At 39.2% G+C, this 24,490-nt stretch overlaps 2 protein-coding genes across 6 annotated transcripts in view; one reads left to right on the top strand and one right to left on the bottom strand.

The window, feature by feature from the left end:
• Positions 1-20,294, top strand: part of jmjd1cb (jumonji domain containing 1Cb) — a 180,195-nt gene extending 159,901 nt beyond the window's left edge. For 2 of the 5 annotated variants that reach the window (XM_017310811.2, XM_017310810.2), the window contains 17 exons: positions 371-572; positions 1,562-1,776; positions 4,786-4,938; positions 5,254-5,343; positions 5,490-5,614; positions 6,460-6,694; positions 6,811-7,025; positions 7,159-7,506; positions 7,588-7,756; positions 7,838-7,928; positions 8,536-8,666; positions 9,862-9,984; positions 10,307-10,446; positions 10,558-10,734; positions 11,529-11,660; positions 14,381-14,473; positions 19,008-20,294. In XM_017310811.2, coding sequence (XP_017166300.1) covers positions 371-572; positions 1,562-1,776; positions 4,786-4,938; positions 5,254-5,343; positions 5,490-5,614; positions 6,460-6,694; positions 6,811-7,025; positions 7,159-7,506; positions 7,588-7,756; positions 7,838-7,928; positions 8,536-8,666; positions 9,862-9,984; positions 10,307-10,446; positions 10,558-10,734; positions 11,529-11,660; positions 14,381-14,473; positions 19,008-19,100 — 2,732 coding nt within the window. In that variant the 3' untranslated portion in view covers positions 19,101-20,294. Of the gene's footprint in view, positions 1-370; positions 573-1,561; positions 1,777-4,785; positions 4,939-5,253; positions 5,344-5,489; positions 5,615-6,459; positions 6,695-6,810; positions 7,026-7,158; positions 7,507-7,587; positions 7,757-7,837; positions 7,929-8,535; positions 8,667-9,861; positions 9,985-10,306; positions 10,447-10,557; positions 10,735-11,528; positions 11,661-14,380; positions 14,474-19,007 lie in introns of those variants that run through there. The other 3 variants (XM_008438211.3, XM_008438209.3, XM_081600525.1) reach the window with 2 other exon arrangements.
• LOC103482195 (uncharacterized) lies at positions 2,646-4,281 on the bottom strand. The gene is made up of 5 exons (XM_081601142.1): positions 3,967-4,281; positions 3,697-3,778; positions 3,464-3,553; positions 3,305-3,355; positions 2,646-2,960 (listed from the first exon to the last, which is right to left on the bottom strand). The coding sequence occupies exons 2-5, from the start codon at positions 3,703-3,705 to the stop codon at positions 2,778-2,780; spliced, it is 333 nt and encodes a 110-aa protein (XP_081457268.1). The 5' UTR covers positions 3,706-3,778; positions 3,967-4,281; the 3' UTR covers positions 2,646-2,777.
• Positions 20,295-24,490: the final 4,196 nt, after the last annotated feature.

Raw genomic sequence — 24,490 nt, 5'->3', positions numbered from 1 at the left:
CATTAGTCAAATTGTTAGTTCTTATCTGTCCAAACAAAGATTCTTTATCAGTCCTGGCCGACTTCTTTGCACGCAAGCAGGGAAAGACGTTTGCCAGAAGTTTCTTGCACAACAACTTAACCTTTCCCTCACTGGTGATTGGTGATTTTCAGTTAACTAAATTCAAGTCTATGGAACACAAAATGTCACTAAAATCACTCTGTCCTTCTAAAATCTTTCAGAAAATCACAAAATTGTGCTGAATCATAGCGAATTGTATTGTTCAAAAAATATTGTGATACATATCGTATCGTGATCAGAATATCGTATATCGTATCGTGAAATTATTGCATCGCTACAACCCTAATGACTTGGTGTGTGCTCTATTCAGATGGCATCCCTCGTTCTGTGCTGAAGGACTGGAGGAAAGTGAAGAAGCTCAAGCAGACAGGGGAGTCCTTTCTGCAGGATGACTCATGTTCAGAAATTGGACCTAACCTCCAGAAGTGTCGGGAGTGCCGGGTCGTCCGCAGTAAAAAGGGGGAGGAGCCAGCACATTCCCCCGTCTTCTGCCGGTTCTACTATTTCAGACGGTAAATGGCTTTTTCACCCATCTGTGTCCCAGAGGAGGCATTTAGTTTTTAATATTTTCTTTACTTTAGTCAGGTTTTCAGATGACATGAGCTTTGTCCAGTTACAAATGTTGAAGCATAATTATTTTTCTATTTCAGATTTGATTCCATGATTTTGCTTTATTGATAATCCTATACCTTTTTTATGGAGATGTAATCCGACATTGCCACCGTAGTTCCATTTTTGTAGTCCTCCTGTACAGAATATTGTGTTTCCACTCTGTTTTCAGGCATTCTGCAGTTAGTTGGCCCAGACTGTGTGTGATTTGTCAGATAGCTTGACATTAACAAGACCATTAACAAAACTTGTCATCTGACTCTTATAGCTCTGGTTCTCCTGAGACAAAGAGGCACTAACATCTACTTTTACTTTTGACTTGATTTGTTTTGTTAACTTTTTAATTCTTGGTGTCTTATTGTAAAGCTGCCTTGCAATGTTTTCCATCTTGCTGTGTGTGGTGGTGAATTGTGTTTTATGTGAGTAAACATGGCGGATTCCTGTCACTCTTTGAAGAATGTGCTGCTTTTGATGAATTGCTGAGAATACTGCATATGGCTCGGAATCAAGGGTGTGAAATTCACAGTATCCTGCTCACGATGACATCCAACATAGTTATTTACTTAAAAATGTTTCATATTTATATATATACTGAACATCTGAAAATAAAATTGCTCAGAAAGGAGCGCCCCAAGTGGTCAAATAATTATTAGATAAATTCATCTAAAAGTAAGTCATGCAAGTCTCTTACAGTGCAGACATCATGGATAAATGGGTCATTGCTGTGATATTTGAGGTTTTGAGTTTCAAGAGTGTTCTTCCCCTCTCCATTAAAAAAAATCTTTTTTATAATGTAAAAACTTTCCTGAACTTCCAGTGGTGTTCTCAGAAGCTGTATTTATCTTTAAACAAAAATCTCACCTTTTCACCTTTTATTTTTAATACCATCCAGGCTTTCCTTCAACAAAAATGGAGTCATTCGAATGGATGGCTTCTCCACCCCAGACCAGTTTGACGAAGAGGCCCTGGCCTTATGGGTCCCCGGGCCCCTGGAGGACAGCCACTTGGACCAGACCACTGCCAAGTACATCCTTAGTTACATAGGAGATAAGTTCTGTCAGATGGTGATGACTGAAAACACTGCAGCCAGCTGGGTCAAGAAGGATGGTGAGTAGACTAAAATCAACTATCATGTTCTCTAATGGGGAATTATGTAATTTTAAGAAAAATGGTGGTTCATAACTGTAGATGTGTTTGAAGGCAGTTTTCTTTACATTTTTAGTGATAAATTTAAACAAGTTTTTATACCTAATTCTCCTGAGCTGCAGATCTCTTAAAGCACGGCTTACTTTAAAAACAATCACAGGACGAAAAGTGGGATTTTTGACCCTGTATTCTGACGCGAACGCAGCTTGTCAGCGACAGATATCGACAGCAATCGACAGTCTACATTTTCAGTGTCTCACGACTCACGGGAGTCGAAATCTGTCGATTGCGGAATCCTTCGAGGAGGGGAGTGGCGGTGCGGGGGAGCGGGCGGGCGGGAGGTGTTAACGACTCTTCTTAGCATACGAATACTCCAGTCCTCGAGGGCTACCATCCTGCAACTTTTAGATGCGTCTTTGCTCAAACACACCAGGATCAAATAAACTGCTCGTTTCAAACCTATTGCAGAGGAATGAATGCTGGTGAGGGAATTCAGACATTTTGGAGCAGAGGTGAATCTAAAAGTTGCAGGATGGTAGCCCTTGAGGGCATATGCAAAGGTGCTGCAGCAGACCCACGTGGATTCTCAGTCATTGGATGAAAAAAAATGACATCACAGTTCATCATTGACATGTGATTGGTTGGTTGACGTGTGTGCCCATTGGATAACACTTATGACTTTATAAATAAACCCCACCCCAATCATTAATATTTTTAATGCTGTATTTTGAAAAATCTATATAAAAAATAAATGCTGTATTAAAATATATTCATTTGATATTGCTTATCTGCAACCTGTTCATATATGAGGAACATAAAAGAGCCTCAGAAGTTATTTTTTTCTTTATTTCATTTTATTTTTTTTTACTGTTTGCACACAAAATAAGACATAAATGCTTGTCCATTTCTGGACCATCTGGCAGTGTTTTTTTGTCCAAAAATGATCAAACATTATGCTGCGTTCAGGACAGGCCCAAAATCTCTCCTGTCTTGTAGACCTGACGTCTCTTCCTGTAATGTAGTTCTGATGTCACTGAGCTCCTGGTTGGAGGAACTTGGGGTCCATCCTGACACCCGCTCATAGATGCCATCCTCCCAGAATGCCACCTCCTCTGCTGCCAGTACTCTCTGCCTTCCTCCATCAGCTGTTAATACAGAACAGACTATCTTTATGAGCTACAGGCATCTTTTAGTGATTATGAAATTACAGTGAAATTGTTTGGCAACTTCCAGCTTAGTAAGCTCACATAAGACATTAAAACTAAAAAACAAAACAAAAAAACCACATTATATTAATGCATTCTTACAGAAAATTAAAAACTTTATTGAAAAAGAGAAAACACTTGGAAACAATTGGGAAAAAAAAAGAATTAAAAGCAGTATGCAATAGTAAAACATAATTCAACAAACTCTGAGGCAGATAATTTGCTTTGATGGATTTTAATCATTCAAGGAATTGTGACATCTCTAGATTAGTAATACATCTTACCTGTTTTTCTTTAGCTACATCCAGATGACTGGCAGTAGGTCCTGGATGCAGCTGGAAAACATTTTCGTGCATTGTCAATACATAGCATAATTACATTATGTACATAAACAATATTGAAGCATAAAATATCATCAACATTCTCAAATAGTAGATACTCACACACAGTTGCATCTCTGTTCTCATCACGGACATCAGAACGTTCCTGAAGAGTCTGATTGACACAAATGTGACTCCCATTCTCTGGAGTGTCTGTGGAAAAAAATGTAAAATTAAAAAAATATTGTAGCATATATATCGCTTTCTCAAAAATACATAAGTAAATAAGTTTAAATTATTCTCAACCAGCCATTGTGCAGTCGGGAATCAATGCAGTGAGTGTACATAACACATACCGGCTTCATGACTTCGTCCTCATATCTGTCCTCCGTCCCATGTTGTAGATCTTTACTACTTATCACACTCTGCCTTGCTGGTCTGAAAAAATCAAAGAAGATGCGAGTATTTTTAAGAGTTCAGAACATCACATGTAATAGAGATTACAATACAAAATCTCACCCTACACTTGTTTCGGCATTAAGAAAACGACAGACCGCTTTCTGTAAGAAACAAACAAAGCAACTGGCCTCGCTCCACGTGCTCGCTATTTATAAAAGCTTTCTTACCGTGAGTTCGGTCTTGTTGGACCGCCGCGGTGTCATCTGTTGTTTTCCGCCGGAACATTGCTTAATATCAAAACGATACTGAAAAGGTCACTCCGTGAAATAGGACTTTTTCCACCATTTCACACAACGCACGGGCATTTTCGTTCATGTTGGGTAGCACCTGTTAGCGTGGGTGAAAATCTTCCTCTGGAGTTTAATGGCGGCTGCTTGACCGACTATGAAAGCGCATTACTGCCACCAACTGGACTGGAGTGTTAAATGAAAGTTGACAGAAAAAAATACATTCTAAAAGTTATTTTTTCAAAAGTTACGTGACAGTATATTTTATTTTTATTATAATTAATTGCTAAAATGTTTTAAATGTATAGATGTTTATTTACTCAATTCTACTTTGAGCTGTCTCCTTTTTAGTTTATACAGAATATGATTCATAATCCGTGAGTTATATTTAGTGCTTAACTAACAAAACTTATACGAAAACCTCTGCTAGGCACAAGGGGAGGGGGATGATAGGGGAACACAGACACACAGCGTTTTTGACCATTTTTGGCAGTGCTCAACTCTGACAAAAATCTCTTGCCGAAAGCGCCCCAATCTCCATGCACATGGCAGAACAAGGTGTCGAAAATCCCATTTTTCGTCCTGTGAATAATGGAATTTTCTGTTTGTGTTTCTACTCCTGAAGCTAGATGTAGTTTAGTTTTAAAACCTGCTAAAGATGTGAAAATGCCACAATTCACACAGGATTTCATTTTTGTGCATTGACCGTAAAACATTTGCTCAGATTTTTACACAGAATGTGTATTTTTTCTGTTTCAGCGAAGCTAGCATGGAAGCGGGCAGTGAGAGGGGTTAGAGAGATGTGTGACGCTTGTGAAGCAACACTCTTTAACATCCACTGGGTCTGCCAGAAATGTGGCTTTGTGGTCTGCCTCGACTGTTACAAAGCCAAGGAGAGAAGGAGTTGCAAAGGTCAGTGTTTGTTTTTGTGGACGGGCAGCACTTGAAAACCTGATCCTCAAAATGCTGTGAAAACAAACTAAAGACCTAACATGTAACCTACAGCTTTACATGTCAAATCTCCCATAAATTCCTTGGAATAAAGTAGTTTTATCTCACAGCTTTTTGTTAACTATGAAGACTTTTCGATCTCAGTAGTCACCAGAGGATTAAAGTTCCCTACCTTGTTGTCTGCATTAGCATGAGTATTTTTGTAGACATTGGGCTGGAATCATTCGGATGTTGGCTAATTCTGAAGCTAATGACCTGTGTCATCCCTCTGTTTAGATAAAGAGCTGTATGGCTGGTTGAAGTGTGTTAAAGGTCAACCCCATGACCATAAGCATCTCATGCCAACACAGATCATCCCTGGCAAAGGTACGCTATCTGCTGGCTTCATGTCTGTTTTTAATGTGATGGGTATTACTGATTTTTATATTTTCATTATGTATAGTTATGGTATGTTTTTGCTGTAGCATTTGTCTTTTAACATGTTTTCACATTTAATGTTCTTTTTATTGTAGTGTTAACAGAGCTGGTGACCTCCATTCACACCCTGAGAGACAAAAGCAACATCCCGTTTAAATGTCCGTGTTCCACCAAACAGAACGTTCTCACCAAGCTTCCAGCAACCAATGGAGTGACACAGGTACTGCAGTCTGCCCCACTCTGGCACATCACGGGCTCATTCATAATGAACAAACTTTTACATGCATATTGTGATCTGCTTCTAAGCATATCTTCGATTTTAAATAAATGGAAATTTAAGATGAAGATTTGAAGAGACTTTCCCCACATGTTGATCCCTCATCCTGTTTAACTCCTCAACTGGGCAATAAAACTACAAGATGGGCTGCAGAATTTTCGACCTGCTCATGTTGCAGACAGACTAAGTCAACAGTTCAAACATTTCTTAAAGATTCTCACCTTCAATCTGTGTCCAGTTGTTGAATTTAATAAAGCAGTATTCTGTAAAAATTACTTTTTTTTGCTTTATGTTATGATTCTATTCCCTCATAAAAACATACCTGAAGTGTTGCCTTGATTCTTTTATACATTGTTTGAGAAATTCTTTCATCTACATGGCTGTGTAAAACACCTGGATGGACCTAGCCCTACCAGTTTTCAAGCTTCCACCTCAAAGAGCAACCCTCCTCTGCCAGTCCACCACTCAGCTCATTCAGACTAGCCAGCAGCAATTAGTAAATACCTGGTGGAACTGTGCATCTGATGAGCTCATTATAGGAGCTACTTCTCAGTGCAGATTTTGTTAAAACTTTGGTAAAGGATGAATAGAGGAGCCATGCTCTGATGACTTCCTGAAGGTGGAATTTTAAAGAGATCAGGTTTTTTTTTTTTAAAGAGACAGAGGCCTAATTTCAAAATGTCAAATAATGGACACATTTTTTAAAAGTCATATTTGATGTATATAGCCCTTTATAGAACTTCACTCAGTCTGTCTTTAAATGTAGCTGTGTTGTTTCTGTCCACCAGGTGCTACAGAACGTGCTGAACCACAGTAACAAGCTGTCTCTGGTGAAGGCTGAGCCTGGCTCCCAGCAGAACCCAGAGGAAGGAGGAGCCAAGGCAGAAACCAATGGAGGGCATGGGGGGGGCAGCAGTCCTGGCAGTGACCACAACAGTACACCTGTCACCCCACCTGAGTCTCAGTCCCCGCTTCACTTCCTGGCTGACCTTGCAGAGCAGAAATCCAGGGAGGAAAAGAAAGGTGAGAAAAGGAAGTGACTTTTTTTTATTATTGTTGTCACTATCTCACAGTTGGTATTTTAAGTTCAGAAATTTCAGAAAGTACTTTGCTAAATTGTTGCTCTTCTTTTGTAACAGAAAACAAGCAGTCAGTGGTGCCAGGTAAATGTGTGAAAGAGGAGAAGGATGGGGAGGGGGTCTTGCAGCAGTGTAAAAACCCCTCTCTGGTGGCTAACAGCACAGAACAGGGCTCCACGCTCAGAGACCTGCTCACCACCACTGCAGGAAAGCTCAAGCTGGGTTCTACTGATGCAGGAATTGCCTTTGCACCTGTTTATTCTACTGCTGCACAGGTAAGCTGCCCAGCTCATTAATCCCATTAAATGGTGCACACTGTTGCATCACCTTAGACAAGCTTAAGGTTTTCAAATTCACAGTGGAGCTGCTTTATTTGAGTCTCTTGAAATATTCTTTGTGTGTCCACAGACTGGAAAGGATGGCCGGACCATGCCAAACATCCTGGATGACATAATTGCTTCAGTGGTAGAGAATAAAATCCCTGCCAGCCGCCAGAGCATCACCACCAAGCTGTCAACTAAACAAGATCACATGACCCCTAGCAACAACAGCAACCTCACAACCGTTGGTACGGACGACGCCAAAGCACAAAGGAAGAAGTCAGCCACTTTGCCTACAGTGGTGCCGGAGGATTCCGCCAATCAGTACCCAGACATTCCTCACTCGTGGCTAAACAACAGGCGGCTGCTGTGGCTCAAAGATCACCGCAATCAGCACAACTGGAAGCTGTTCAGAGAGTGCTGGAAACAAGGACAGGTACAGTGAGGTCCACTACCACGCTTACAGTCAGCAGTAAAGGCTCGACAGTTAATTGTTGTGTTTTCTGTGCATTTCCAGCCTGTTTTGGTGTCTGGGATCCATAAGCGACTGAATGTCAACCTGTGGAAGGCTGATTCCTTTAACCAGGAGTTTGCAGACCACCAGGGAGACCTGCTCAACTGCAAAGACCAGGTGGTGTCCAACTCTGGAATAAAGGAGTTCTGGGATGGATTTGAAGACATTACCAGTGAGTACAGGTTGATTAGATCTCACTCTGACTTCATTAGTTTTGTTATTTAATCTAACTAAAACGCTATTCCTTGTTAAGAGCGACCAAAGTCCAAAGACAGTGAACCCATGGTCTACCGGCTGAAGGACTGGCCGTCTGGGGAGGAGTTCATGGCTCTGATGCCATCAAGGTATATGTTTCACATGTTGAACCTGAAAATTTTATAAACATACTGATATTTTCATGCAGTGTATAAAAATAAATTTTTTCTCACTATTTGAAATGAAATCTAAGATTTCTTCTTTTAGTTCAGTTAGAATTACTGAACTTATTCTAGATTAGTAAATGCCAAAAAATGACCAAGAGAAAGTTTTCACAGCTTTTAAAATTCTGAAGTTTGCATTCAGTTTGATTATTATACATTAAAAGCAATTTATAAAGGCCCAGATGATGTCATGGCTTTTTGATGGTTCTGATAAGTTGACTGAAAACAGAAATCCAACTGATCAACTGTGTGCACTAATAAAATTATGATGAGTCAGCATTATCATAAATTTATGGCATCATTTGGTTAATATCCATGTAGTATGTCAGAAGATCCGCTGAAATTTTGACAAATGCATTAAATTTGGCATAAATCTGATGTATTTTCTTAGATTTAGTGTTTTCAATATCCTGTGGAGCAACTCTAAAAGGCCTATCTTTTTCCACTGCACAACTATATGCCAAGTCATGAAATGATAAAGTTCTCTATAAAACCAGCTTTATTTTATAGTCTGTCATAAATATATTTTCAGGTATGACGACCTGATGAAGAACCTTCCTTTGCCAGAGTATTCGGATCCAGAAGGGAGCCTCAACCTTGCCTCACACCTGCCATCTTTTTTCGTCAGGCCTGACCTCGGGCCAAGACTATGTTGTGCATATGGTAAGAGGATCAGCTCAGGACGACCTGCTCAGGTTTAGTTTGTTCATTGTAGACAGGGTTCACATGGAGATACAGTGTTTATTTCCGGGGGCTTAAAAGTGAAGTGTGTAAGGTCTAGAGACATCTAACAGCAGAAAAACAAATTAGAGCTGAGTGTCAGCCATTCTGTACCTTTTTAACACATTAAAGACACAACTATTCTTATTTTGTTGCAATTATAAAGGGTGAAAACATATTTCAGACGATTGCAATGCATGGTAAACTGACATAAAATCCCTGGATAACTTTGATTCAAGTCTTTTGGAATCAGTATTTTCAGTCCTACCTTTAAATGGACAAGAGCCAGTGCTCTACTAAGACTGCTACTTCTAACTCTACATGGCTGACATTTTGAGTGCTGCAGCGTACTGGATGTAACCTAGTTGTTGCCATAGGTGACTTATTTCTGGTGTTTTTGATAATCATTTGTTCCAAAACCCAACACTTAAACACCTGCTGAGGATCTGTGACACAGCCTGTGTCACAGATCCTACTAAATCTTTTTTAACTTTACCATAAATGTTCAGTCATGAAATATAAAGTAGAATACACATTCTGTTTATTGAAATTCTGAAATTAAAATGGCATTTGTTTATTTCTTAAATATTAACACAAATTTTAATGATTTCATCCCTTAAATTATTAACCAGTCATTATGTTTTTCCAAGGAAACTGATCACGCTAAAATATATTATAGTGGCAAAGATCTTGAAATCTCTAACAGTCCTGGCTCTATAACTATAGCAGATTACTGGAGGAGTTTGATTTGGTTTAGATTCCACTCTTTATTTATGTTTTTGAAATGCATTTCTTGTCCTCAGAGGGAAAATATTTTTCTATAATGTCAGTAAAAACAGAATCCTGTCAGCAACGTTAGCAGCTTAACGCAGACAGTTTAAATTTTATACCAGCTGGCTGAAATTAAAGCACCAGGCATAAATGCATAGCAGTAATCTGGTTTAAGTTTGGAAAAGCTTCTGCTGAACACTTCTGACCTGTTTGACCAAGGTCTGTAATAAAACCACCAGTATCTTTTCAACAGAAGAAACTCCTTCAGGAGGATTTGTTTCCTGGGATGTTTAAATGTTCTTTCTAGGTGTAATCTTCCACTGCCTTCACTTTTGCAGCAGTGATTAAAGGCTGTCTGTCGCTGCAGGTGTAGCTGCATCTCAGGATCAAGACTTTGGAACTGCCAACCTCCATGTTGAAGTATCAGATGTGGTGTCTGTCCTGGTTTATGTCGGAGTGGCGAAAGGGAATGGAGTCCTATCCAAAACCGGTAATTTTAAATGATTCTTTTTGAGACTTGTGTGACTAAATTGCAACCTGTGTGACAAAATTTTCTTTTAGTTTTTCTAAAATCAGCTGAGAATTTTAAACAAAACGTACTATTTAAGAAATACAAATAGGAAATGCATATGTTTGGGATGAATTAACTTTTGAACTGCTCTGTTTTCAAGGTAAAAATGATTGTAGAAGAACCTTGTTCACAATTATTATTACTACTATTTGTTTGTCTAGAACCTTTAAATGTGACAAAAAGCGATAACAGAATGAATGGGTAAGCTCTGTATGAGCAGCATGTGACTATGTGTCTGTAGGAGTGTTGAAGCGTCTTGAGGAGGAAGATTTAGACGAGGGCGTTCGAAGGCGGCTGAAGGACTCCAGTGAGATACCTGGAGCACTTTGGCACATCTACCTCAACAGAGACATGGACAAAGTCCGGGAATTTTTGCACAAGGTTGGTAACTGCAAGGAATACCTGCAGCAGACTCAGACCACTCTTCAGTGCATTCAGTGCCATATTACACAACATAATATTGTCACTTCACAAACTCTCTTCCTTTGTCAGGTGTGTAAGGAGGAAGGTCTGGATGTGTGTCTGGACCAGGACCCAATCAGAGAGCAGAGCTGGTACCTGAGCAGGAAGCAGCGCCAGCGACTCCTGGATGAGCACGGAGTTCAAGGCTGGACTGTTGTTCAGTTCCTAGGAGACTCGGTCCTCATTCCTGCAGGGGCCATGCACCAGGTAGTTACAGCACAGCCACATGTCTTCATGCCTTTGTTGTAGCAATGCCTCTTGGCTGTGTTTTTGTTGGAAAGCCTGTTTATTTCCCTCAACATGGAGACACATTTGTCAGAGAAAGTCATCAGTGTTGACCTGCAGAGTTCAGTTTGTTGGTTCCACCAAAGAAAAACGAACCAAACCCTCTCTGCCAATGCCAGGCAGCTCATTCTGATGATGATTCTGGTTTGAAGCCATTTGTTGGATTGGACGCTTTTAAGTTTTAACCTTTGGGTCATTTAACAAACATGGGCGAACCATACAGAACCCAAGTCATCCTGATACTCCCCCTCACGGCGCTCACCAGCTTGGTCCTACATGGCTGTGGGATGGTGTCCTTTTCTCCACGCAGCATTCGTCTCAGAGGCGGTGTGGTTGTGTTGGTCTGTCTGGGACAAACTTTACACCCAATGACAACCAGTGATGGAGATGCTGCCCCACATCATCATACTGCCTCCTCCAAAAACTGTTTGGTAGTGATAGAGAAGATTTGGTCAGTCTGCCATGGGTACAACCCTTAAATCTTCACAGACTGACCAAATCTTCACTCCACTCTGCTACTGGACCCACACCAGTGAAGAGGAATAAGAGGCTCTGACAGTAGAAAACGTATCACCAAGATTCATGGTTACAACCAAGACCAAAGCCAACCAAGCACATATTTCATTGAGTTTTTTCGTATTTTGTAATTATTTCTGCAGTAAGTAGACTGTGGTCCATTTGTCCTGTGCTGAACCGCACGTCTTTTTGTCCATCAGGTCCAGAATCTTCACAGCTGTGTCCAAGTCATCAATGACTTTGTGTCTCCTGAGCATGTGGGCAGGTCCTTCCACCTGACCCAGGAGCTGCGCGCCAACAAAGAGGAGGTCAACTATGAGGATAAGCTGCAGGTAAGGAACCTGAGGAACAGGCCACGATCCTTTTGGTGTTTCACATGAATATGATCCCAGGTTAGATCTATGAATGCATAAGGTGCTCACCTCAATATGTTTAGTATTGAGGTGATATTATAGGTTTCAATAGCTTCAGTGATAGGCTAACTCCTTTTAGCACTACTTGAACACAGCAGAAGTGTTTTCCAGCGTTCAATCAGAGCAGTTTGGAAGAAGAAACCGATCTTCTTCCAGTGGGTTCTGCTGTTACAGAAACACAATGCAAAGGTTCTGGCTCAGGACTTTTGTATGTTAAAAAAAAGGTAACACTTTATTTGAATAGATGTGCATAAGACTGACATGACACTGTCATAAACATGGCATAACATCTGTCATGAACATAAAGAAGTCTTTATGAATGTTTGACAGTTGTCATGAAGTGTCATTCAGTAAATAATGACACTTTTAATGCAAAGTTGCTCTAAAAGTTGCATTGAAAGTCCATTAAAAGTGCCAACTTTTTGCATGATTTTGTAAATTATGATAATTTAATGCAAAGTTGGCACTTTTAATAGACTTTCAATGCAACTTTTAGAGCAACTTTGCATTAAAAGTGTCATTATTTACTGAATGACACTTCATGACAAATGTCATAAACATTCATAAAGACTTCTTTATGTTCATGACAGATGTTATGCCATGTTTATGACAGTGTCATGTCAGTCTTATGCACACCCCTTCAAATAAAGTGTTACCAAAAAAACCCCAATTGCAATTAATTGTGTTAAAATTTTGAACTCACTAAAATTCTGGCACTAGTTTGAATATAAACAGAGCAAAATAAATCTGGTCTCTTTACTATCTTTACTGTCTGTCACCACTGAGAGACTTTACATATATTATTAGACCAAAGAAGCTGTAGAGTTTACATTTCTACATTTGTGCACTTAGTTCTCAATATTACATTAAAACCTTTAAAAACTTCATAAAATATGATGATTGACAGGATTACTTTAATTTTATCGTCAGTTGCAGCCGGTTGGTATGGAATAAATATTAACAGTTCTACATTTATTGTGGCCTGCCATAGCAATGCATAGGAGAACAATGAAATGTTTTGCTCTTCAATGCTGCGTGCCCCCTCACAATATAAATATCAAAGCGTGCGGCTTGATCCCATGATGGGGCGCTATTACTTTTGTTGGCATTTTGAGTAACCATGGTGACATAATTCGCAAAAAAGGAGCCAAATTCAAATCAAAACTAATTTTAACTGACACTGTTTTGTTAAGGCCCCAATATACTTGGGCATACTGTGCGCGTTCCATGAACCGCACGGACTCCGTGCGTACTGTCTGCGGACGGTTGTGTCTTCATACTCGAGCGTACTGATTACCTGAAATTCCTTTATTTCACACAATCTTAATGAGAACTAGCACGTTTTATTATCTATTTGGGCGCCTAGCTCTGTTTCTTTTCCATCTGAGAAGCTTTAACTCACCTCTTGGTGCGGGACAGAGAAAGGCAGTGACATGTTGGTTCATCCAGCAAAGACAGTGAACCGCAGCAGGAGGCTGCACTGGCTTTAGCTGCAATCAGGGATCCATTCAATTAGCTCTGTTTGTTATGTTCCGAAAGCACAATTGTGATCGGTGTAATAATTTGTGCAGCAATCGAAAATGAGCACATACTCGATCATTATTCCTTGCTGTTGTTGGGAGGAAAAAAAAAGAGTCAGACTTAACTTATTGGACCACCTCTCTGCTTCGCTGCTGATAAAGAAGTCAGGGATGATGTCTTGTTTTTTGTTCCCAAAATTCTGCATAATTTACCATGTCAATATTTGCGTGAATCTATAAAGCCTGTTGCTGTTAAGTATTTTCGCTTACGTGTCTTATCACGTCCCCGTGACAACTTTATGTTGACTTTTATCATGTTGACCTCAACATTGAAACAGTATGAACTCATATAACCCTGGGTTATATGAGAACTCGTATAACCCTGGGTTATATGAGTAAAGTTATAGTTACCAGCCTTATCAGCCCGGTGTCACATGAAAACCAATTTGATTTGAAAACACTTTCTCCATCAGGCAGTTTTTACTGTGCGACACCGAGTACACGGTCATAAAAATCTATCCTGGCGCGGACATGTCCGGCGGACGTCTGCTTCGAGTCCTCACAGACTGAAGTACGCCCGAGTATGTTGAGGCCTTTAGACTTCAGGGGGCATTTACACGACAATGATCCAACAAAAACAAAATTTTTGTTACATTTTTGTTAGATCATTTACATGAAAACGTTCAAATTACAATCTTTGTTTATACAGCAACGGTACACATCAAAAATGTGTAATGCTCTCGCCATGCCACTAGTTGGTGCTAGGTTCTTTGAAACTAAGTGCGCATGTGTTTAAAAAACAGTTCTACTTAAAGGCACATAGATTCGCGGTTCCCCATCATTTACCGTTCTCCCATAGATTGGGAGAAAACACGCATTGTCTGATTAAGGCGCATTGGGCGCTTTGGAAAAAGTGGGATAGCTTTGCTGAACTTTGTTTGAGCTTTCACGGTGTTCGTAGTTCTCTAGATAAGAGTGCTGAACAGGCAGCTGTGTATTTTGCCACCTGTGCGGTGTGGAGCGGTGAAAAGACACTGAGGGAACCGTATCTGATGGGGAAACACGAATTGTAGTAACACCAGCATTGTCAGTAGTTTCTTCTTCTTCTGTGGATTGTAGGAAGCAGCTATGTTTTGCATCATACTATGCATGAGCTGGGGATTCTCTGGAAGAAAAGATCCGTTTTCTCTGTTTACAAGACAACGGACACCGGTACGTTTCAGAAACATTGTACTCTGGAACCAGTTTTCAATCTGTGCCAGTATCAGTGAAAACATTCGGTGGTTTCGTGTAAATGTACACTACAAATGCAACAAAACTCTTCCGTTTTCACCCGAAATTGTTGTCGTGTAACGTGTAAACAGAGATAAAATTTTGTCTGCCCCTCTGTGTCTCACTCACACATGAAAGTTCTCAGAGGATTAATTACCATAGAAATAGAACACTGAGGAGAGCAGAGATGTAGAGAACTACAATTCCTACAGAGAAGACCAGAGCTTCCAGTCAGAACTACAGACACGCCAACTTTCTGCAGGAACACTTACTACAGACAAGATGGCAGGAGAGCAAAGGAATTAAGTTCCATATGACTCATGAAACTTGTTGCCCCTTGTTGTTGCGCAACACCCCCCAGCCCCTTCTCTCTCTCTCTACTTCCCCTTCTCATAGGAGGGAGATGTGCTACCAGCTCTCCATCTAATGGCTGAATTGAGTTTCCTAAATCTGCTGGGATTTTACCCTGTCCAGAACTGAAGTAAACTGGCATCGAGAAAGACTAGCCTGGTTTCTGACGACCTCCATCCAGATGTCCCACCCTTTTTCACCCTGTGAATTAGCCAGATTGAGCAGCCTGCAATCAGCTAGTTTCACAGAGCACACCTGTTAATGGTCGCTCTTTCTCTTTATTACAACTTGCACTTGTTACTGAACCAGGTTGGTTTTAATGACTCGTGCGAGTCCCAAGGGTGTTGTTTTAGTTTTGGCTAAAAGCAACCTATAAAACATTTTCCACTTTTTCGTCCCAGAATCAAACTTCATAGCTATTTTATGACCATCAAAGAACTTTAAGGTGACTCATTAATTGAATGTCCACAACATCTTTTAGATTTTCTTAATGCTAATTATTTTATTAGTAAGGCAATTTTGCAAGGGTCAGTACAGCTTAATTCAGTGGCAGAAATAATCAAATAAGTAAAATCAATAATCTAACCTATCTTTCCCTAATGCTGACACTGTGAACTAAAAGAGGGAAACTTTGAGAGAGACGGACAGAGTTTGGCATCTTGAACCCCAGAACTGGCCTGATGATGAAGAAGGTGTTGCAGCAGCAGGAGGTTCCCAGTACAGGAAGAGTACTGACTTAGAGCGGCAGGTCTTGGGCCTCAGGGTGACTTCCTCATGCGCGTAGCGGTCCTCAGCTTCTTGTCTTGCAGCTTTGTAGCTTCCTTCTCCTCATCTCACGCTCTTCCTGGTCCTACCGAAGGAACACACCAGTTCTTCCTCTTTGCCTTTGTTCTTTGCCTTGGTCTTTGTGTTTGGGGTCCGAACCCAGCTGATGAGAGAAGTGCAATTTGAAGCCACATGTTGCAGGGCTAACGGGTTGGTCCCCATGTGCAGAACAGTCTTTGGCTCTGTGGCCCCGGCTCTTCTTCAGCTGCAGAGTTCTTTGTCCATCTCCATCTTGGCTCGAAGCTGCCTGAAGGATCCAACCAAAGATTCCTCTTTTGCACCCACCTTATAAAGGGTTTATCCACCCTTTTGGTGTTTGCATTTGCTAGCTTTGTTGCTGTGCCTCTCATTGGCTGACTGCTTGGACAGATGATCTCATATCCATCACCTTGGAGACCTTATGACCTGATCTCTGTTCCAATGATCCCCGCGTTGCTCAACAGTCCTCCTACGTCTGTTGCTTGCCCAACCTTTTTTTTGGAAAGTTAAAGTTTAGCAATAAGGCCTTGTTCATCTCTGCTCTCCCATCAGTTCCTCTTTCCCCCTAACTTTTCACCTACCATCTACCTCCAACACAACATCAGTGACCTTTAATTACAGTTGCACATTTTACACCATTTCCAGTACAATGTCAAAATCACATTTATAACCTTTTAGTTTCTCTGGTTTAGCATTCATTTATAATATTATAATAACCACAACTTATTAGTTACTCTTATTATAATCATAATGTGAGTTATTAGACACTTCTGAAAAGAAACCAAGAATAATCCATTATTCTAATTATTTGATACCAAGTTAGTTACTTGTTTCACCTGTAAGTATTTCCACAAGTGTAAGAGTAAGTTTTAAATATTCTTATAATCAAATCAACATCAACCACTGGTTAAACCAATATTAATTGTTGGCTTAATTCTAAGTTCTTATTATTAATGTAAGTATTTTACTCTAGGTTTTATCCAATTACTCAAAATGTTTAGATTTTATTCTTTAAACCTTCAATGCTTAAAATAAGGAATGGTCTGAACTATTTTTATACTCATGCAGGCTGGAAACTTTCTTCCACTTTCTTCAGGAAACCAGCTCTTCCTGTTTCATGACTCTCTTTCTGCCTGACTATGATTTTTTATGATTAAATAGAAAAAAGGAGAATTAAAGCAAAGTTTGCAGGACACAATAACAACAAACACAACCAGATTAATTTTATTACCGTCTGACTCTACTGTTGGGTCTTGATGTCACCTGTGTAATTATTTTTAAGGTAATTTTGTTTATTGTTACTATTAAACTAAAATCTCCAGCATGGGGAAGTGGGATGAGCTCGACTTTTCTCGACACCCTAAACTGACAACCACTTTGGACTGTTTTTCTGATGGTAATACTGAAAATTTCAAAATAAAAGCCTCAATATTTCTCTCAGGTCACTTGCAAAGCAAAGCTAAAATAAGGCTAAAATGCTTATGTTTTTTGAGCAATAATATTTGTTGTTAAACTGTTGCTAAGAGATGAGAGTGTTTTCTGGTAATGAAGTGCCACAAAGTAAACATCTAATTTTTACTTTTGCAAAATTTACGAACTGTAAATTTCTTGTGTCTATGCAGATAATCAGTATTTCAAAAGAGCATATGTTTTATAAACAACACTATTAATTATTAATTTGATGTTAAGAGATGAGTGACTTTTTTTCTGGTAGCAAACTGCCATGAAGTATAAATCAAATTTTTACTTTTATAATATAGTTACCACTAATGACCAAAAAACATTTTCACTTTTCTGCAAAATTCACTAACTGCACAATGTTAGTTAAGTAGTAAGTAATGTAAGATAAATGATATTTCTAAAGAGCAGAAGAAATTTTATGTTTTTTGAACAATAACAATATTTGTTATTTAATCTGTTGCTAAGAGATGAGGATGTTTTCTGGTAACGAAGTGCCACAAAGTAAACATCTGATTTTTGCTTTTGTGAAATTTACCAACTGTAAATTTCTTGTATCTAAGCAGATGAGCAGTATTTCAAACGAGCGTATGTTTTATAAACAATAGCATTGGTTATCAATTTGGTGTTAGGAGATGAGTGGGGTTTTTCAGATAAGGAACTGTCACAAAGTACAAATCAGATTTTTACTTTTATAATGTATGTAAATACACTAATGACAACAAAAACCTAAACATTTTCACTTTTCTGAAAAATTTATTAACTGCACAATTCTTGTTAAGTAGTGTAAGATAAGGAGTATTTAAAAGAGTAGAAGAAATCTTACGTTTTTTTAACAATAATATTTGTTGTTTTGTTTGTTGCTAAGAGATGAGCGTGTTTTCTGGTAACGAACTGCCACGACGTAAACATTTGACTTTTGCACAAGTAAAAATCAAAAGGCAGTGCATTAATATTAACATTGACAATAACATGCAAGTTATATCCCACATGCCACTGGTAGCATTTAGGCTAACATTAGCCTTTTGGTTAATTTTACCTTATACACTAATTTTAACATACTTAAGTTTATGTTACATGCTTGTGACTCTCCACATGGTATTGAGTACTTTGTACTTTACTTTAGCTAATTTTTAGCATCCAGAATGCTGGGTTCCAACTGATGGGCACACCTTGGCAGGCCTCATTTAAGTTTCTTCAGAGTTGTTCTAGTTATTTTATTGTTCTATTGTTACAAATGGAGAAATAATTAGCTCTACAGTTACACAGCTAATTTGATTGATGTCTTGTTTCACACCAACATTTGAATAGTTTAGATTACTCTACAGTCTCTCCTGCTTATAGTTCCTCATGTTAAATGTCCATTTATTGTAATCATATTCAGTTTTCTAATAAACTTTTGAACATCTTAAAATTTCATTGGGGACAATGATATCTAAAAGTTTTTATGCAAGCATGTTTTGTTTTTTGTCTTATGGTGTGTAATACTTGGTTTTTCTGGTATTTAGTTGCTTTCAGAGCATTGTAACTCAGTTACCTGTTTGAGGAAGTAACTAGAAGCTGGTCACCGCTGGTTGTCATCCTAACTGTGCAGTTTGTCCAGGCTGCATTTCACTTCTCTCAACCTCCTGCACTACACAGTTTGACCACTAGAGGTTGCCAAAAACACTTTGGCAACCTGGATGGATGTTTTCCATCAAGGCAGAAGTTCTAGTTTTACATTCTCCCCTTTGGCTGTAGTAGGACCAGAAGAGAATTGAAGCTCATTTGCGACACTCATTTAGAAGTTTTTCATTTATCAAAAGAAATATAGGTTTAATCTTTTGATTACATATAAAATTGTTGTTTGTCCCAATTTCAGGTGAAGAATATCTTGTACCACTGTGTGAAGGAGGTGGTGAGCTCACTGAAGAGGAATAACTCTGACAAAGATCTGAAGGAAGATAATTCATGACACCTAGTTAACCTCGGCCATACTATCCAAAATGACCTCCGACCTTTGCCGGTCTTCAGCCTCACCCTCCTCATCATGCGCTGAATGTGGTCTGCTCAAAGCTGCTCCCATGACCCTTAAGGCTCTGCAGTGTCAGACCCAAACTAGTGGTCAACTACAAACACAGCTGAGTCCATGTTCTGTTGAGCCAAATGGAGAGCCAGGACCAGAGTGCCTGCTGGACCCATGAGACTGAAGCTTCGCTGCCTGGAACCAAAGCAGAGATGGCTACAGGACACCAACGACCGCTGGAGGATCTCTAGCCTCCTTGGCGTGACCTTGGCTTGCTGCATCAGTGACAGACTGGGCCATGAGAGCCTCTGAGGGAACTGCTGGGGACAGGAAGCGCCGGCTCACTTTAATCTGCCTGTGGTTTCTGGGAAGGAAGATTTTGCTGATCTCTGCAGCATCAGGAGCAAAACACAAAATCTCAGAGGCTCCAGAAAATCAAGGAGCAAAAATAGAAGACAAGAGAGAACCAGGAGATTAAGGATGCTTCATTTCTAGATGTTCCCGTCTGTGTTCTCTGTTCTCGGTTTTCTTTCTCAAACTGTCATATCTTCCTCTGCAGAGACATTCCAGCTCTGATAATGCAGTGTTATGAAGAAGAGAGACTTCATGTAAATGTGAGCTGTATAGTTCTTTTGTTTTACTGTGTGGTTTCAGTTGTTATGATCTCTACTGTGATGGAGGACACACACGCGGGCGCACACATGGGCTAATGCCTGTGACTTTAGGAAATATTGACACTCTCCAGTCCTCATGCCATAAATCTGTTTTCTGAAAATGAACTGCCAAGCTATTGTTCAGACTGTAAAGTTGTATTAGGTAAAGAAAAAGACTTCTACACAACAGTTTATGAAAACAAAACTAACCGCTGTAAAATTTTGACATTTACAAAAAAGATGTAATTTATTTAAGAATTGTCTTGCTTTTTTTTGATAAGATTTATTATTGTGTACTTTTGAGGTTTAAATGTTAAAATAATTAAGAAGTTAACTATAAAATGTAAATATATACATATATACATTAAGTGAAGTATTTTTTTAAAACACAGCTTGCTTCAATTTAAAAATTTGAAGTGCAAGTGTAGATGCTTTGTACATTAAAGTTCAAAAAGGTTTTACATTTTCCATTAAAATGGATTTATCAATATGTCGTTTGATGGTTGTGATTCTGATGAGATGAGATCCTGGAACCGGATGGTTGAATGCAGAGAAACCAGCTGAACCAGCGGAAGGAGCTCTGGATTATTACTGACTCACACCTGGAGATTGATGTGGCGCTCCAAAGATCCTACGGCAGATGGTAACCCGGACAATAGAGGGAACAAATCATCCCCACCATCAGAAAATGGGGACCAGACCCACTGAAGCCCCGAGCCGCTGACCCGACAACCAGACAAATGGACAACCTGGACCTACTACAGCCTGAAGGCTCACTAGTGGATAAGAAGCACAAACTGCTACCTCATTATGTAGACTGACAGGCAAAAACTATATTTAAAAAAATATTTTAGAGTAACAGAATACAGTACAAAATCAGACATTTAGGCAAAGAAAACATCCATCCATCTTCCTCTGCTTATCTGCAGTCGGGTGGCGGGAGTAGCAGCTCCTCCAGGGGAAGCCCAGGACATTCCCAGAGGAAACATTTAAGCAGGTTTTATATATAGAAGAACAGTGTGAAGCATACTGTCTCAGCAGATAGAAAATAAAACTACAAAACGCCTTTGCAGTGTTTTCGCTGCTCAGGCCTAATTAAAACAATGAAGCTTGTTTGTGCCAGTCTCACTTTAACACGTCGTAACTTACCTGTTGAATATAGTTTGCAGGGCAAGTTTGCTTGGAGACGTCATAATCCATTTTATTTATTTATGGTTTGTTAATTTTGTATTTAAAATGTCTTGCAGTTGATGTTAAATGTTCTTTAGAATTTAGTTTGACATTTGAGAGGGTGCGTATTCATTGTTGTTCCATTTTTATGCTAATAGTTAATGGTCTCAAACAACAATGTTTTCGTTTATCTAAATAATTTCTCCCAGCAAAATTTATTGTGACAGGCCAAGTATAAACTTACTGCTGTGTACTGGCTGTTAAATGTTTGCAGCATCTTTCAAAATGCTGACTTGTCATTTAGATTAAATGGTAGCATCTCTTTTGCGATTAAAGTGTAACTAATGCCTGAAACTCTTCTGGCTAATTTCGTAAAATTCCAGCAAAGTTGGCGCAGCCAAAAGCCGCGGGTGGGTTTCAGGGGGTGTGAGTCCTTTGGGTGAAAGGACAAAAGCTGTTGTCAATGTATCCACCTTGTTGCTATGTTTATTAATTTTTAAAACTTTTTTTTTTCAAAACAACTAGTGATAAATTTAGCAACTCTTGGCAGTCAATGACTAATCTGCTAAGCTAGATGGTGCTAAGGTAGCAGATTAGCAGATCACAACATGCTAGAGAATGTGGTGAACCACCACTTATTCAGATGCGATTTAAGTTTAGAATGTCTCACATTGAGTTTTCAGAGCTAAGTTGTTAGTATAAAATGAATAAACTTTTAGTTCCTTCTAAATGGGTTCTATTCTCTGTCCCAATACAACGTACGACTAAAGAATGTTCTAAAAGAACTTAGCAGAAAGACATTTTGATGGTTTGTCCTTCGATGAATGGAGATGATGGGATCCTTACAGCCTTACTGGTCAGCGGTTGTAGTGTGTTGCTATGTGCAATGTTAACCATCAGATGGTGCTGTTGTTCCATTGCCCAGTTCGTTGTGAACTCTGACCTTTTTCTGACTACTGTTGTAACTGTCTCAGCCTTCACAGTTTCTATGTGGAAATGATTTGGCAACATGAAACACGTTTTAGTGATGTGATTATAGAACTTTGGGAGATATTAAAAGATCTGGACCATAACACACAACTGGTCAGGAACCAAATGACTAACAGATCTGCATTAGCTGTCAGGCAGCCTTAACTAGAACCATCTCAGAAATTGATCTGAACTAATAAATCTAATGAAAATGTATTAGTCAAATGTACTGGATAAAAGAATAGTTTGCAGATAGTCTGTGCTAAAGATGAGGCTGAGGTTCATGTGTGTTTTATTGATTTCCTTTGAGGCAGGCTTCTGTGTGTGCTGACCCTGGTCATACTGAGGTGGGATGCTGCTGTGCAGGAGTGAAGGCAGACAGTCATGTCCTATACTTTCTATATCAAGCGTGAAGGGGTCAGGTGGGCTCGTCATACAAGGTGAGTACTAGAGGTGTGCCGATCGATTGGTCACCGATCATAATCGGCCGATTTTCGTGAAAAAGTGCCCGATCGGTGATCGGCGATCATTGGCTCTTGTTGCCGATACCGATCACCTGCATCTCATTTTGCAGCCTGCCTATGCAGCTGGTCTCTTTCCTTCACACTGCGCAAACGCGCAGCAACAAATCCTAAGCGATGTGGAACTATAACGCACTGAGCGACTGGGGAAGTTTGCGTGTTGCAGCGGAAAATTGAAGCACGTCAAAATGCATCAACACAACAAAGCTAATACGACATAAAAACAATGGCATACTTGACATCGAGGCTCACTGCAGTAAAAAAGACATACGGAAGATCATATAGCAGGTAAAGCAGCGCACAGCTACAAACACTCACCCGGATTAGCATGACGGTCAGAAAGCTAAACAAATAACCCGCAAAATAATTTAAGTCTTTGAGCTGCAATGTAAGACGCTGGTTCTGCTCTCGCTGTTGAACCGCTGCTACGCGCTACAGGTAGTAATATTTCACATACGGAGCCGTTTCTGCTCCACCTGGTAGTGACTCTCACACCGAACCTCTGCTTAAAGCTGCAGCATCTAACCTAAAAAAATACATTTTACATATTTATTAAAACTTTCGCTGTCCTAACATGAGACAGATGATCTCTAAAAAACATAATTGACCTCCTCCCTGCTCTGCATTATTACTCCGCTCAGTCAGAAACAGCCACTCAGAACTAGCAGTAATCAGCTAGCCGCCATGCTATCAGGAAGTTTTCATTCAGTAACTCAGGATTGTTTATTGTAATGGAACCTGTATTTGCTTTTGAATGTTAAGTTTTATACTTGAATTTTTTTGGCAATGTTGAGAAGTTTTATTTTGGCTCTTTGCATTATTTAGCCTCTTCAGAGCCTTCATATGTTATCAGTCTGTTAAAGATAGTATTACCGATAGCAGTACAATTTGCAGAATGTCTGTTTTGTTTAGTTTTCTTCTTGGAAAAAGTTATTAAAAACAAGTTTTTGTCTAAATTAAGGTAAATTCATGGTTCCTTTTTCCACATAATGTAACCGGTAGTGTTTATGATTAAAAAAAAAATAATAATAATAATCGGTGATCTGCCCTCATGGGTGATCGGTATCGGCAGGAAAAAACCTGATCGGCACATCTCTAGTGAATACTGTAAAAGACTTGGTCCATTACAGGATGGTGACCTGAGGTCCTGTTCAATGATCTGTCTTCAGCTTGTTGTCCACATAGACTGTTCAAAAACTCACTGACTCAAACAGAAAAGGTGAAATAGGGAGGCGGACCCTGGATACACACATCAAGGATATGAACAAATTTGTTGAGTGGTCAAGAAGAACAGTGAGGATACTCACCACTGAGTCTGTTGTTTTGGACTAATGGTCTTCAAGTTGATTAGCTGATTAACAGCCTTTTAAGGTTTAAAGTTGTTTTTTTGGTACTTCATTCCCCAATATGTTTCTTGCTGCTGTTTCTCTTTTTGCTGTTAGATCCAGCAAGGCCAAAGCTGTAAGGTTTTTACAGTCTTAAGACCAGAGTTGTGTAGTAACTAGTTACATTTTCTCGAGTCACTTTTTTTTATTTAGAAAATATACTTTTAGAAGTATTTTTACTTAGCTGTACTTTTTACTTTTACTTGAAAAAATTTTATTCTGAAGTATTTCTACTCTTACTTAGTTGAGTAACATTTCTAGATTGTTACTCAATCTAGAAATGAAAAATCATTCATGTTTTTACATGAATGATTTTTCATTCATGTTAAAACATGAATGAAAATCATGTTTTAACCAAACATTCCCCAGACACACACACACACACACACACACACACACCCACACACACACACACACACACACACACCTGCAGTTTTTGTTATAGTTTCATAAGTTTTATATTGGGGGAAAAAAAAAACTTATCTGGAAAAAACAATTTTGTCTGTTTTTGTTGTTTTGTTTGTCACTTATATAAATTATTGTCATTTTGACAATACATACAATACAATTTTACATGACTTTACATTTTGGTGCATCTAATGACATAATATTTAAATATCAAATGATTGATCATTTGATCA

Source organism: Poecilia reticulata, chromosome 19 (genome assembly GCF_904066995.2).
Source record: "Poecilia reticulata chromosome 19, P_reticulata-male-v2, whole genome shotgun sequence".
NCBI lineage: Eukaryota > Metazoa > Chordata > Actinopteri > Cyprinodontiformes > Poeciliidae > Poecilia > Poecilia reticulata.
This window is presented reverse-complemented; position numbering and strand designations above follow the sequence as displayed.